At 44.6% G+C, this 16,485-nt stretch overlaps 2 protein-coding genes across 2 annotated transcripts; both read left to right on the top strand.

Annotated features, from left to right (window-relative positions):
- Positions 1 to 6,245: 6,245 nt before the first annotated feature.
- On the top strand, positions 6,246 to 12,818 carry LOC125340206 (protocadherin alpha-2-like). The gene is made up of 2 exons (XM_048331652.1): positions 6,246 to 8,633; positions 12,675 to 12,818. The coding sequence occupies exons 1-2, from the start codon at positions 6,246 to 6,248 to the stop codon at positions 12,816 to 12,818; spliced, it is 2,532 nt and encodes an 843-aa protein (XP_048187609.1).
- Positions 12,819 to 12,942: 124 nt separating this feature from the next.
- On the top strand, positions 12,943 to 15,366 carry LOC125340205 (protocadherin alpha-3-like). Its single transcript, XM_048331651.1, has one exon. The coding sequence runs from the start codon at positions 12,943 to 12,945 to the stop codon at positions 15,364 to 15,366; it is 2,424 nt and encodes an 807-aa protein (XP_048187608.1).
- The last annotated feature ends 1,119 nt before the right edge of the window (positions 15,367 to 16,485 follow it).

Below are 16,485 nucleotides of genomic sequence, written 5' to 3'. Positions count from 1 at the left end.
TCCTCCACTTTACTCAGGGCTGTTCTAATCCACTTAGTCCTTCTGATGACTCTGGGAGGAGAAACCTCAGTTCTCCTTCATGGATGAAGGTCCTGAGGCTCAGGAACACTGGTGTAATTGCTAGAGTTCTTCAAATGTTAAAAACCTTGCTTGTTCTATTATGATGCATTGATTTTTTATTAAACATTCAAGGTAATTAACAATAAAGCATATTAAAAAATGTGTGCCAGTACTGGGGCTTGAATTCACGGCCTGGTCATGGTCCCTGAGCTTCATCTGCTCAAGGCTAGCACTCTACCACTTGAGCCACAGCACTATTTTTTGGCTTTTTTTTTGTTTATGTGGTACTGAGGACTCGAACCCAAGGCTTCCTGCGTGCTAAGCAAGAACTCTGCCACTATTCACATGCCCAGCCCCCCTTTTGCAGCTCTTTTTTTTTCTTTTTACTATATTTTTAGTCATTTTTCAGGTAAGATCTCACACTTTTTACTGGAGGTCAGGCACATACTAAAATCCTCCTACTCATCCTTTATCAAGTTGGGATTACTGTAATGCCTCAATATACTCAGCACAACCAGACAACATTCTAAACTATTTAAAATAACAATGAAGTTATGAAAATCTTGAATTTAGTTTAATTTTCTTTTTTTCAGTTTTCTTTGTGAAACTAAGGTGTCTATAATGGAGGATTTCATGCTATTTGGGACCTTAAAAATAGGCAATATTATGTTGACTATCATTAGCAACTTATCTAGAAACAAGCCAGATTACAAAGCAGACTATTCCCTCTTTTTTAGTTTAAAGTTTAATTAGCATATAGAAACAAATAATTGTCTTGCTCCTATTACCTCAACTCAAGATAAAAACAAAATTAAGTAGATGAAAAATGCCCTGAAAAGAACAACTAAAATAAATAATTGAAAGGGAGAGAGGGAACCATATTTTGAGGCCAAAGTAAAAAATAAGCGTGTAAGGGATAACCATGTACTTCGTTTAATTAAGCCTGAAGCGTTTGAATTAGAGCTTGGTGTTCAAAACTACAACGACATATTTTAATTTGTCTTGTTTTTCTTTTTAATTATTATCCTCAAATAATTGTACAAATGGTTTTACATTTTACATTTATGTGTACAGTGCATCATGATCAGTGTCACCCCTTTACATCTCACCTTATTAGTTTATAAAGATTGAAGAGGAGAGGCTGGGAATATGGCAATAGAGTGCTCACCTTGCATGCATGAAGTCCTGGGTTCAATTCCTCAGCACCACAGAAACAGACAAAGCTGGAAGTGGCGCTGTGGCTCAAGTGATTAGAGTGCTAGCCTTGAGCAAAAAGAAGCCAGGGACAGTGCTCAGGCCCTGAGTCCAAGGCCCAGGACTGGCAAAAAATAAAAAAAAAGATTTAAGAGGAATTGACTCATCATATTTCACTGAGACGAACAATTCTTTAATTACTGTAATCCAACATCTTTTTTTTGGCCAGTCCTGGGCCTTGGACTCCGGGCCTGAGCACTGTCCCTGGCTTCTTCCCGCTCAAGGCTAGCACTCTGCCACTTGAGCCACAGCGCCGCTTCTGGCCGTTTTCTGTATATGTGGTGCTGGGGAATCGAGCCTAGGGCCTCGTGTATCCGAGGCAGGCACTCTCGCCACTAGGCTATATCCCCAGCCCCTACAACATCTTTTGATAATCCCATTGACCTTAAATCTAGCCTGAGGGAATTTAGGTCTGCCTTCACACAACTACATTTGGATCACTACTGAAAACCAAGTTTTAGGTTAATATATTATGCATCTAAGGACAGAGAAACTATAGTTTCTATGTTACAATAATTGTTGTGAAGTTTAGAGGTTTTCTGGGTTAGTTGAAAACATTAACTTGGAGGTAAATCTTAATCACTGTTAAACCAAATACTATGGGTTTATACAAAGCTTGTTCAAGGCTTTTGTATATGGAAAGCTATTGTAGGACAAAGGAAAAGATAAATGTGTAGTGACATTTATTACTTATTATTCATTTTAACATAAACATGAATGGATTTCCCATGGTTAATGTTTTATTCCCATTTAAACAGAGTCTTGTGCATGCTACACTTCCAAATCTGAAAGATTTCTTTTGAGGACTAGAAATGTAGCTCTATGTTCTGGTATAAAGATATATAATTAGAAATGTAAAGTGTTATTAAATGCACCTTGGAGATTGGTAGTGAGTAAAAAACACAGAGAATGGAAAATATTTGTTTCTTTTGGTAGACACATTTGATACTGCTGGTTTGCTTCCCTGGGGAGCACTGACGGAATTCACTTTTCTAATGCCTTCAGGAAGTGTAGTTGTGTGATTTTCCTTGGCCAGTGAAATGTATGTGTCAGTTCTAGGCACAATCATGTAACAGCCAGTATAAGACTCTCTTTTGCTATCTTTTCCCTCTTACTACAATTACAGAAGCACAAGTTGTTACTGAGATGTCATGAAGTCAAAGAAGTCCAGGGTGTTGAGCCCATATGTGGAAAAATGAATTGTTATAAGAAGTCTCCCAAAGCCACAGAGAACTTTGAAGAATCCACAAGTAAAATTGTGTTTATTTCATAAATAAAAATAGTGAATTCACAATAGTAAATTCATTGGGAGCTTCAGTGCTATTGAACTACCATGAATGGCTAGGAATATGGCCTAGTGGCAAGAGTGCTTTCCTCATGTACATGAAGCCCTGGGTTGGATTCCTCAGCACCACATATATAGAAAACAGCCAGAAGTGGCGCTGTGGCTCGAGTAGCAGAGTGCTAGCTTTTAGCAAAAGTAAGCCAGGGACAGTGCTCAGGCCCTGAGTTCAAGGCTCAGGACTGGCAAAAAATAAATAAATTATTATGAAAAGAATATATGAGGAGAATGTTGCAAGAGGTAATACAATTGATAGAGGGGCATTATTACTAACATTTCAGTCAATGAATTTGACTATTAAGCAGATTAAATCATTTGGAATCCATGGAGAAACCTATTGTGATTTTTTCATGTATATATATTTCATACAATAAAATTGATAAGCTGACCTTTAAATGTCATAGGTATCCCTTCTTTTCCATTTATCCTTTTTTCCTTCTGAATTTTTGTATTTGTCTTGATAAATATCAGGTTGAAATTTCTCTAAGAATGAATGGTTGACTTGTACATGCTATAGAATTTATAATTTGCTTTAATAGATACAAATGATCTAGTTTTGGCAGTGCATGCTATATTAGTTTCATTTTCATGCTGCAACAAATTTCCACACAGTTGATGACTTAAGGAAGCAGAAACGTTTTCTTTCATAGTTTTAGAGGCTAGGAGTTCAAAACTATGTGAATTATATGTTGGTGGGGCCCCATTCCCCCTGCAGAGTTAAGGGGAAAATTCTTCCTTGCATCTTCAGCTTTTGTGTAATGCTTGACATTCCTTGACTTGTGGCAACACAACTCAGTTTCTTGTGACTGTATTCACATTTTTTTTGTCACTATGTACCTTTCCTTTTTTTGTTATTTTTTAAAGTAAGGGACTATTGCCATTGGATTCATGATGAGCCAAACCTAGATGAGCTCATGTTAAAATTAATTGTCTCCAAAGGCCATTATTACAAACAAGGTCACATTCTGAGAGGGTCTGTATGCAATTATCTTCCAGGAGTACTTTTCAAACTACAGTAGATATCAAGATGTCAAGTGAAGTTAGTGTTGCATGTTGAGCATGCCTTCTCAGTTTCCTTTGTTCACTGGAGTAGTGCTTGGGTAGCTAGCGGTGGTAATCCTAGCTCTGTGGCTATGTGCTCAAAAAGCCTGAAAAACAGCTCAATGGCTCTTAATGCCATTCTCAAAATCCAACATAATTACCTTGTATAATTGCAAAAACAAATGGTCTCAAGCAAGCCATGTTACTTGGAACTAATAGTTGAAATCTAGATATAATATTGTAATGTGTCAAGAAGTCAATATGTTGACCTCTGCTTATGTAAAACTGTTTGGTATTGTAAATAAGCAATAGCATTGCAACTGTGTAGTGCTAAAGTGGCTGATCTGAAACCATCAGCAGACATTTTAAGCAGCAGGAAAGTTTGGGACATGTCATGGCTTCCCCAAGAGCTAAACTTACCCCTTTCAATCAATATAATTTAGATGGGCCTGATTTTTAATTCCTGGTTTCAGGAATTAACAAGTGATTCACATGTGAGCAATAGGGGGAATATGACAAGCACTGGCTAAAGCAAGGATGTGACATTTAAACTGGAACATAGGATTTTGTTTTTGGACTACTGGGGATGGAGTACTTTATCATGGCAGTCACTAAACTGGTAAAATGCAGCCTAAAAGCCACGTTGACAATTTTCCTATAATATGATAAAAGTCAATTTGAAACAGTGAACAATAGAAGGAAATAAATGATAAAATCTAGAGTTATTTTCCTAATGATGTTATACATGTGTGTAGACCTACTTTTATTTAAAACCAGTAAGTGGTTGCCCATTTCCATGTATAAATGAACAAATGACATTCTGCTTTTCTTCAAGCGAGATTACTTTAGACTCATTATTAAAGAAACATTAATATAACTATGTACTTTCATAGATGTGTGAATAAATATTTTAAGGCATTGTACTCTAGGGAAGTTATTATTGGATTCTGGGCTTAGGAAAAGCTAGATTTTCTTTGCTTTTCAGAATGAACTCTGTAAAATTTGCAATTTTGTTTTCTTCTTTGCCCTACAAAGCTAAATCTAAAATTTCACTTCCTAGTATTGTACATAGAATAACTAAAAATGACCTGTTATGCATTTTGCTTCTAGAACCACTTATCAATTGGCTCTAATTTTACCCTCATATTACTACTAATAATCTATTTTCATGTGTTAGTTACAAAGAAGCCAGCTAATAAAAGGTAGTATCAAACAATTAGTACTAAAAAGAAGATTACTTGTATTGCTCTTGTATTAAAATGCAGTAGAGGAGAACATTCCTAAATTGATAATATTGTACAAATAAGAAATTAATTTGTTAATTTCCAAGCATTTGCAAGCAAAACAAAAATCAAAATTAAATCACAAAAGAACTGTGCCAGATATAGATATATTTCAATAGACTAAATTACTCTTCTGAGAAGCAAGAGACAAAGACAGTCATCATAGTCATTATTATTTATGTGGTAAAAGAAGTGGGAAATATAACATGAAGTTTGGGAGTAATGAACAGAGGGGAGGGAGAGAAGTATGATGGAAGGCATGACTGTCCAAGAAGCACTGGACACATAAATGGAAATGTTAAATTATAACCCCTTTACAGCCTTTGAATATTGAAAAATAAAATATAATATGTACATGCTTTAAGAAACAGTAAAACAAAAAATAACATAATCCTGACGCTGGTGGATCATGCCTGTAATCCTACCTACTAAGGAGGTTGAGATCTGAAGATTGTGGTTGGAAGCCAACTCAAATAGGAAAGTCCATGAGACTCATCCCTAATTAACCACTGAACGAGCTAGAAATGGAGCAGTGGCTCAAGTTAGCTATCTTTGAATAAAAGGTCAGGGGGTAGTGCCCAGGCCTTGAGATCAAGGTCCAGAACTGGCACACGCAAAAAAAAAATAACAGTTAAAAGAAATGAAAGAAAGCTCTCCAATAGATATTTGCCTAATATTTACTACACCAAAGGGGTGGGAGCAACCCAACTGTTCATGGATGACAAAATGAACGCACAAAATGTAGAATGGGCACACCATGAACATCATTCAGCATCAGAAAGGAAAGAAATCCTACCACACATTGCAGAATTGTTGAACCTGTGGGACATTGTGTGAAGTTGGATAAGCCAATTTGAAGAAATATTTTATGATTTAACTAATAAGAAATGTCTAAAGTGGTGAAATTTATAGAAACAGAAAGTATAGTGGTGTTTATTACATAAGAGGCCACAATAAAAGGGAAGCTTATGTCTAATGGATATAGAAGTTAAAGTTTACAAGATAAAAATTCCTAACAACCTGATTATTCACGTTCCTAAACAGTTAAACGTCTCATAGGGTAACACAAAACTACATCTTAACCACAGGGTGTCGCTGTCTACCAGAGAGTGTTCTCTAGAAAAGAAAGGAAGCTACTCAGCGCCCCTTTGTTATTCCAGAGAGGGGAACAATAACAGTAGCAGCCGGACTTGAAACAGGATTGGAATATTTAAATTTTTGCAAATCGAACTCCTGGATTGTGATCTACCCACGGAGGATTAGTAATGAAGTCTCTGAGATGCGGCCCAGAGGTCAGGGATCGTCTGCTGCTCCCCTGGCTGCTCCTCCCCGCGCTCTGGGCGGCCGGGCGCGGGCAGCTGCGCTACGCGGTCCCCGAGGAGGCCCAGCACGGCACGTTCGTGGGCCGCCTCGCGCAGGACCTGGGGCTGGAGCTGGCGGAGCTGGTGCCGCGCCTGTTCCGGGTGGCGTCCAAGGAGCGCGGGGAGCTGCTGGAGGTGAACGTGCAGAACGGCATTTTGTTTGTGAACGCGCGGGTGGACCGGGAGGAGCTGTGCGGGCGGAGCGCGGAGTGCAGCCTCCACCTGGAGGTGATCGTGGACAGGCCGCTGCGGGTGTTCCACGTGGAGGTGGAGGTGGAGGACATCAACGACAACCCGCCCGTGTTTCCAGTGGCAGTAAAGACTCTTCGGTTTTATGAATCAAAGCTGCTTGGCTCGAGGTTTCCTTTAGAGGGGGCATCCGATGCAGACATTGGAGTCAACGCTCTTCTTTCCTACAAACTCAGCCCCAGTGAGTTTTTCTTTCTGGAAATACAGACAAACGATGAACTGAGCCAGTCTCTGTTTCTTGTGCTGGGGAAATCTCTCGACAGAGAGGAAAGTGCCGAGATCAGTTTGACACTGGTGGCTACCGACGGGGGCAAACCTGAGCTCACGGGCACCGTTCAAATAATTATTGAAGTATTAGATGTGAATGATAACGAGCCTACGTTCGCCCAATCCGTTTACAAAGTACAGCTGCTAGAGAACGTTGCCAATGGCACCTTAGTGATTAAACTAAACGCTTCTGATGAAGACGAAGGGTCAAACGGGGAGGTTGTATACTCATTCAGTGGTGATATGTCCTCCTCCATACTGACCAAGTTCAAAATAGACCCCACCTCAGGAGAAGTCAGAACGAAGGGGAAATTAGATTATGAAGAATCGAAATCCTACGATATTCAAGTGATTGCTTCTGACCGAGGAGCTCCATCAATGTCAGGACACTGTAAAATTTCAGTGAAACTTGTGGATATCAACGATAACACACCCGAAATCTCAATAACGTCTCTCTCGCTCCCCATTCGAGAGGATGCGCCCGTGGGCACCGTGATCGCCCTGGTGAGCGTGTCCGACCGCGACGCCGGGGCCAACGGGCAGGTGAGCTGCTCGCTGCCGCCACACCTGCCCTTCAAGCTGGCGTCCACCTTCAGGAACTACTACTCCCTGGTGCTGGACAGCGCCCTGGACCGCGAGGCCACCGCGGGCTACCAGGTGGTGGTGACGGCGCGGGACGGGGGCTCGCCCCCGCGGGGGGCCACGGCCAGCGTGTGGGTGGAGGTGGCCGACGTGAACGACAACGCGCCCGTGTTCGCGCAGGCCGAGTACACGGTGTCGGTGCGCGAGAACAACGCGCCCGGCGCGCACATCTGCACGGTGAGCGCGCGGGACGCGGACGCGCAGGAGAACGCGCGCGTGTCCTACGCGCTGGTGGAGCGGCGCGTGGGCGAGCGCGCGCTGTCGAGCCTCGTGTCGGTGCACGCGCAGAGCGGCCGCGTGCACGCGCTGCAGCCGCTGGACCACGAGGAGCTGGCGCTGCTGCAGTTCCAGGTGAGCGCGCGCGACGCCGGCGCGCCTGCGCGGGGCAGCAACGCCAGCCTGCAGCTGTTCGTGCTGGACGAGAACGACAACGCGCCGGCGCTGCTGGGGCCGGCCGGGGGCGGGGCGCGGAGCCACGCGCTGGCGCGCTCGGCGGGCGCGGGCCACGTGCTGACCAAGGTGCGCGCGCTGGACGCGGACTCGGGCTACAACGCGTGGCTGGCGTACGAGCTGCAGCCGGCGGCGGCCGGGGCGCGCAGCCCGTTCCGCGTGGGGCTGTACACGGGCGAGGTCAGCACCACGCGCGCCCTGGACGAGGCGGACGCGCCGAGGCAGCGCCTGGTGGTGCTGGTGCGGGACCACGGCGAGCCCGCGCTCACGGCCACGGCCACGCTGCTGGTGTCGCTGGTGGACGGCGCTCCGTCGCCGAAGCTGTCTGCGCGCGCGTCGGCGGGCCGCGTGGGCGCGGAGGCGTCGCCGCTGGACGTGAACGCGTCGCTGATGGTGGCCATCTGCGCGGTGTCCGGCCTGCTGGTGCTGACGCTGCTGCTGTGGGGGGCGCTGCGGTGCTGCGGGGCGGCGCGGAGCGAGGGCGCGTGCGCGCCGGGGAAGCCGGTGCTGGTGTGCTCCAGCGCGGTGGGGAGCTGGTCCTCGTGCCGGCAGAGGAGGCCCGGGCTGTGCTCCGCCGACGGCCCGCCCAAGGCCGACCTCATGGCCTTCAGCCCCAGCCTTCCTCAAGGTCCAGACTCCGCAGAAGAAAGACAACCGCCCTCAGACTCAGAATACATTCGCAAGGTACGCATTTTCATCTTGTTTTCTTTTACTACTTGTACAATATTTCAGTGCCTTTATTCAGTAGATCTTGCTTATTTCGATTCGATTGGAAATTGCGCCTGATGTCGTTTTCCTACTATGCAGTGTTGCCTATGTGTGAATGAGAGAGTCACAGACTCACACACGACAATCTAATTGATCTGTGAGAATAATTTTCTTGGACCATCTTCTTTTTATATTTTGTCTTTTTTTTCGCAATTAACTCCATGGATATCAGTAGCTCGAAATTTGCTCGTTTAACATTAGCTGACAGTTTTTTTTGGTTGTTGTTGTTTTGGTTGGTCCTGAGGCTTGAGCTCTCAGCCTGGGCAGGGTCCCCGAGTGCAAGGCTAGAGCTCCACCACTGGAGCCAGAGCGCCGCTTCCGGTTTTCTGATGGTTAACTGAAGAGAAGAGGCTCATGGAATTCAACTTTGCTGTCGGGGCTGGCATTGAACCACGATCCTCAGATCTTAACTTCCGGAGGAGCTAAGATTACAGGTGTGAGCTTCCAGTGCCCAGCTTGCCGTTTCTTTCTAAATGGAGAGTATTCTAATCCAGTGTTTCGTGGTAATTGTGGTTGGTTAGTCATCCTTTCGGTATCATCCGCCCCACGCGTTTTCGTCTCCTCTGTGCAGTGTGACTCCTCTTGCACCTCACACTGTTTCTGGGTTTATATTTTCTACCAGTGAGCTCACTGTTACACTTGGCAGTGTTCTCATCGCAAGTGAAATTTTTAATAAAAGGTAAATCCTAGTATTGGATGACTACATTTTCATTGGACGCTCTTATAGTGGGCAATTAAAATACTGAACTTGACTAGTGAATGTTATACCTGGAAATGATGTGTTGAGGAGGGAGGGATCATGGGGCTTGAACTCCACGCTTAAGTGCTGTCCCAGAGCTCTGTGATTGCCCAAGGCTAGTACTCTACTATCACTTTGAGCCAAAGCACCAGGTCCGTGTTTCTGGTGGTTAATTGGAGATAAGAGTCTCGGGAACTTTCCTGCCTGGTCTGGCTTTGAACTGGGATCCTCAGAGATCAGCTTTCTGAGTACTTAGGATAAAAAATGTGAGCACCCAGCCTGGAAATGTGTTTTCTTTTGTATTCTCAAGCGCAGGAAGATGCGTTTGGGTGAAATGATTGTCCAAAACTGTCTACTACCATTTGTGTCTTGATTATTTAGAGTTTATTACCTATATATGCACACTATGGTCTATATAAATAATTTACGTCATGCAATTATAGCCCCAGTGATTTCACAATTACGGGAAACTAACCATTTCCATCTAAGATCTACTTTTAAAGTAGTTAGGGAGTCTGGTCAGTAAATCTAAGTCAACTTAATGACAGTCTATTTTCTAAAACACAGCTTAATCGTTTATTACAGAAAAAGTCTTAATGATGTAGAAACTTTTGTCCTCGTTGCTTATCTTCCTTCCTTCCTTCATTCCTTCTTTCCTTCGTTCCTTCTTTATATATGATATAGATGATATCTATATCATCTATCTACATACATACATATGTATGCATATATGTGTGTGTTTGTTTGTATGTATGTATTTCCTGAGAACTAGAAAAGGTTACGGAGAAAATAAATGACTTGAATGAGTGGGGGAACCCTCCCCCACTTTTTAAAAAGAAAATCATCCTAGACTATCATGGCTACTCACAACCTCCTTGAGACAGGCTTACAGAATGTATAGTCGGGTAAGATCTGTGCTACTGGAAGTCTTACCACTATATTGCTGCTGCAGGTGAATAATAAGCTTTTTAAAATTATATCCAGATGTTCCAAGATTTCTGAGTAACAACCCATTGCCCAATCAATTCTTTTTTTTTCTTCCAGTCCTGGGGCTTGGACTCAGGGCCTGAGCACTGTCCCTGGCTTCTTTTTTGCTCAAGACTAGCACTCTACCACCTGAGGCACAGCGCTACTTCTGGCTGTTTTGTGTATATGTGGTGCTGGGGAATCAAACCCAGGGCTTCATGTATAAGTGGCAAGCCCTCTTGCCACCAGGCCATATCCCCAGCCCCATAAATTCTTACTGGCTTCTTATTCACATATTTTTTTCTTGATCAAGTTGTATAAGGTGATTCTCAGGGACAGAAACTGTTCACTTGTACTTTATACACACATTGACTAAATCTTCTTTAATATTATAATTTTTTTGTACTGGAGTTTGAACTTAAGAGTTTTGAGCTCATCAGGTAGGCATGAACTTAAACCATGTCACCAGACTCCTTAGTATTCTTTAATTCTTGTGAACCAGTCTCAGAGACTATTCTGTTATAAATTTACATATGTCATTCTACTTTGTATTTGGTATAACATAAACACAATGAAATATGTATAATTACAATGACTTGTCAAAAGCAACTCATAAGTATTAAATGCTCAAAAATTAAAAAATTGACTTTACTTTCAAACTACACTACCTTTCAAGATATATCAAAGTACCAATTGGCATATTTATATCTGTAATTACTTCATAGATCCATGCCTTTAAGAAGTAATAATTAGAATTAAGGTATACAGCTCAGTGGTAGGGTACTAGCTCTAACATGGCTGGACAAAAACCTAGGTCCAATCTCCAGTATACAAAAAACTCAACTTAAGTGTGCTTCTTTCTTCTTTCTGATCTGGCACAACTAGAAATTATATAAATCTGATAAAACAAATGTTATTAATTCAAGCATTTATTCATTATAATATTGATAATTTATTTTATTTTAATTATTGATGTTGAAATATGAGCAAATTGTCATACTGTCTTCCTTTCAATGAAACACGGGATGCAGAAATACTTGTATGAAAATGTATTCTTCTAATACTTTCGCCACATGCTGGATGTCACTTTGGATGACCTAGCAGCAAGCAAAAATTTGAATGTCCCCTAATTATTTAATTTTCCCTTTTCACACGAATTATCTTGCGGAACTTTAAATGATCAGAGGACTCATTCCTCTCACTAAATTCAGAGGTCTTTAGAATAAGGCATACATAGTCTTATGTATGTTGCCTAGTGAGTTATATTCTGAAGTTACTTTTCTTCTTTAAATAAATATTTCGTTCAAATAATAACTTTTCAGGCAACTGTAATCCAGAGTGGAGAGAATAACTATCAGTTTTCACTTTTGTGACAATTTTGGGATACAGAAATAAATTAAATGCATAAATAGTATGGAAATTTAAACACAAACTTATTGTTACTTGTTGTAATGTGAGTGCAACAAAATTCCAAATCACCCTTGTTCTGCAACAGGAACCAATGTTACAGAAGAACTTCATAGCAAATGTCTGATACTGGCCTAGGATTTAGCTTAGCAGTAGAGTGCTGCATAGATGTTTGAGGCCCTGGGACACAGAAAAGTGATTCAATAGTCATCTTACATATATATTTACATATGTGTGTATATATGTATATATACATGTGTATATATGTGTATATATGTACATATATGTGTGTGCATGCGTGTGTATACACACATAAATGAAGCTATTTGGTTAAAGTCTATTTGTTAGATATGACAAATGTCACAATAATATAAAAGTATATATATTTAAATGTGTATATACATATTTTTGGAACACTTCAACATTTTAATACTATGGGGGACAATAAAACACAAATACTCTAATTTTCCATGAAATGTAGTCAGGAAAGCCAAATGATCAAAATTGTGTCAATCTTGAATCAAATGAGATTTCACCCAGACACCACCAGTTAAAGTCATTTTTAAGTTACATAATCTACATTTCAAAGTCACATAATATCCACATAGTGCTAGAAAGCGAATTATATTAATATTGGTCTCAGAGGAATGATGTACAAATATGATAGGACAACAGAACAACACTTGTCACATAGTAAGCATTTAAAGAAACCTCACGGATGAAAAAGAAGCAAAATAAATATTTTATGTATGTTATGCACTCGAATAATTTAAGCTAAGAGTCCGAATAAAATGATTGCAGTTTGATAAATATAAACCTTACAGTAAATACTTTATTATTCGAAGGAAATCAGAGGTGCAAATAAAAATGTGGGTAGAAAAGAAGGTCAACGCACTACTTACCGATTTAGCCACATGATGTCGCTGTCCGCCACAAGTTCTTTCTACACAAAAGAGACGCCAGCTTGCCTGCATCGCTTGTTCCGGTGATGCTTTCTTCTCACCACCTCTGAAATGTTGGAACCGTAAGGAGTTTAAGGGAAGAGTAAGGATCTCTCATTTCTTCCATTTTCAATCAACGTCAGAGCGCCCCTACATCTGGAAGACGCTTGCAATGGTGTTGTTTCCCTGGAGCGAAGATCCCGGAGCTCAGCGCCTGCTGCTCCCCTGGCTGCTCCTCCCCGCGCTCTGGGCGGCCGGGCGCGGGCAGCTGCGCTACGCGGTCCCCGAGGAGGCCCAGCACGGCACGTTCGTGGGCCGCCTCGCGCAGGACCTGGGGCTGGAGCTGGCGGAGCTGGTGCCGCGCCTGTTCCGGGTGGCGTCCAAGGAGCGCGGGGAGCTGCTGGAGGTGAACGTGCAGAATGGCATTTTGTTTGTGAACGCGCGGGTGGACCGGGAGGAGCTGTGCGGGCGGAGCGCGGAGTGCAGCCTCCACCTGGAGGTGATCGTGGACAGGCCGCTGCGGGTGTTCCACGTGGAGGTGGAGGTGGAGGACATCAACGACAACCCGCCCGTGTTCCCCGCCGCACACAAGACGCTGTTTATTTATGAATCTCGACAGCTTGGGTCTCGGTTGTCGCTAGAGGGCGCATCTGATGCAGATATCGGAACGAATTCCTTGTTGACTTACACCCTGGATTCCACCGAGTATTTCACTTTGGACGTTAAGAGAAATAACGAGGACATAAAATCCATCGGACTCGTGTTGAAAAAACTTTTAAATCGAGAGGATACTCCGGAGCATTACTTACTAATAACGGCCACTGACGGCGGGAAGCCAGAGCTGACGGGCACGACTCAAGTGAAGGTCACAGTGTTAGATGCAAATGACAATGCCCCAGTATTTGAGAGGACGCTCTACAAGGTCAGATTGTCTGAAAATGTGCCGACCGGGACTCTAGCAGTGATGGTGAACGCCTCCGATTTGGATGAAGGAGTAAATAAGGACATTGTGTATTCTTTTCATGAAGACGTATCCGCTGAGATTCTGTCCAAGTTCCACTTAGATCCTGTCAGTGGATGCATCACCGTGAAAGGTAACCTCGATTTTGAGGAGACGAAATCATACGAAATCCAGGTAGAGGCAACAGACAAAGGAACTCCCCCAATGACAGATCATTGCACAGTGGTAGTGGAAATCGTGGACATAAATGACAATGCGCCCGAATTAGTCATCAAGTCATTATCACTGCCTGTACCAGAAGATTCTCCAATTGGTACCGCCATCGCCCTGATCAGCGTGTCCGACCTCGATTCTGGTGCGAATGGCCAGGTGAGCTGCTCGCTGCCGCCACACCTGCCCTTCAAGCTGGCGTCCACCTTCAGGAACTACTACTCCCTGGTGCTGGACAGCGCCCTGGACCGCGAGGCCACCGCGGGCTACCAGGTGGTGGTGACGGCGCGGGACGGGGGCTCGCCCCCGCGGTGGGCCACGGCCAGCGTGTGGGTGGAGGTGGCCGACGTGAACGACAACGCGCCCGTGTTCGCGCAGGCCGAGTACACGGTGTCGGTGCGCGAGAACAACGCGCCCGGCGCGCACATCTGCACGGTGAGCGCGCGGGACGCGGACGCGCAGGAGAACGCGCGCGTGTCCTACGCGCTGGTGGAGCGGCGCGTGGGCGAGCGCGCGCTGTCGAGCCTCGTGTCGGTGCACGCGCAGAGCGGCCGCGTGCACGCGCTGCAGCCGCTGGACCACGAGGAGCTGGCGCTGCTGCAGTTCCAGGTGAGCGCGCGCGACGCCGGCGCGCCTGCGCGGGGCAGCAACGCCAGCCTGCAGCTGTTCGTGCTGGACGAGAACGACAACGCGCCGGCGCTGCTGGGGCCGGCCGGGGGCGGGGCGCGGAGCCACGCGCTGGCGCGCTCGGCGGGCGCGGGCCACGTGCTGACCAAGGTGCGCGCGCTGGACGCGGACTCGGGCTACAACGCGTGGCTGGCGTACGAGCTGCAGCCGGCGGCGGCCGGGGCGCGCAGCCCGTTCCGCGTGGGGCTGTACACGGGCGAGGTCAGCACCACGCGCGCCCTGGACGAGGCGGACGCGCCGAGGCAGCGCCTGGTGGTGCTGGTGCGGGACCACGGCGAGCCCGCGCTCACGGCCACGGCCACGCTGCTGGTGTCGCTGGTGGACGGCGCTCCGTCGCCGAAGCTGTCTGCGCGCGCGTCGGCGGGCCGCGTGGGCGCGGAGGCGTCGCCGCTGGACGTGAACGCGTCGCTGATGGTGGCCATCTGCGCGGTGTCCGGCCTGCTGGTGCTGACGCTGCTGCTGTGGGGGGCGCTGCGGTGCTGCGGGGCGGCGCGGAGCGAGGGCGCGTGCGCGCCGGGGAAGCCGGTGCTGGTGTGCTCCAGCGCGGTGGGGAGCTGGTCCTCGTGCCGGCAGAGGAGGCCCGGGCTGTGCTCCGCCGAGGGCCCGCCCAAGGCCGACCTCATGGCCTTCAGCCCCAGCCTTCCTCCCTGCCCAGTGAACCCCGACAAAGAGGAGCCACTGGCGGGCGAACTCGATTTCTCTGCCAAAGTGAGTAATTTTTCTTTAAAAAATCTTTAATTTTATGGTTCGATGGTTGTGTTCATATGCAGATATCGTAAAAGGTGACCAGTCTTCATTATCTTCTCCTGAATTAGATTTCCTTGGCAATAATTTTTAAATTAAGCTCTCCAGATCTGTTTGAGTAATTCTTGTGACTAAATCACGAGTAAATTCTAACTATGCATATGGAATAAATTTGGTAAGGAATATTTGTTGCTACGTGGGTATGAATGAAACCATTTTTTATATGAATTGCATTTAAAGTTTTTGTTGTTATTATTAACGTGAATTGTCCAGGGGTTGCCGTTACATGAATATGGTAAAAAGTATATATATATTCTTGACAATATCATCTCTTCCCTCTCTCACAGGTAGTTTGAATTATATTTATTTATTTATTTTTTTGGCCAGTCCTGGGGTTTGGACTCTGGGCCTGAGCACTGTCCCTGACTTCTTTTTGCTCAAGGCTAGCACTCTGCCACTTGAGCCACAGCGCCACTTCTGGCTGTTTTCTATATATGTGGTGCTGGGGAATCGAACCCAGGGCCTCATGTATATGAGCAGGCACTCTTGCCACTAGGCCATATCCCCAGCCCTTGAATTACACTTTTAAGACAATTTTTAAATTTCAATTTTATTTTAATTTACCCCTTTTTATTGCTAATATAATGGTGATGTATAGAGGGGTTACAGTTTCATGAGTCAAGTAAAAAGTACAGTTATTTTTGGACAATATCACTCTTTCCCTTGCTCTTGCCTCATTTGAATTGCATTTTAAGGAGAATTTGACTGGAACTTCTGGTCATCTAATTCCTTGTCCACAGCTTCCATAGTTTTTGCCTCTCCATTTCAAAGTCATAGTAGTTGTTAGATATTTTCTCTTTGAAATTTAATACTTTTAACTCATTTAAAAACCATTGTTTTACATCCTCTTTTAAATATCAGTTTATCTGTTGTCTTTTACAAAATCTATTTTATTCTGTTATTCATATTTTGAGTCTTAGTTCTTTTCTAGTGAAGCACAATTTTATTAGGACTTCATTGTGTTATTTGGCAAATCATTAGTATTGCTATATTTCCCAATTGTGGAAAAACCTCAACAAAGCAGAATAATATCATATTTTGAAGTGCATTTTT

This window comes from Perognathus longimembris, chromosome 22, assembly GCF_023159225.1.
Source record: "Perognathus longimembris pacificus isolate PPM17 chromosome 22, ASM2315922v1, whole genome shotgun sequence".
Lineage (NCBI taxonomy): Eukaryota > Metazoa > Chordata > Mammalia > Rodentia > Heteromyidae > Perognathus > Perognathus longimembris.
This window is presented reverse-complemented; position numbering and strand designations above follow the sequence as displayed.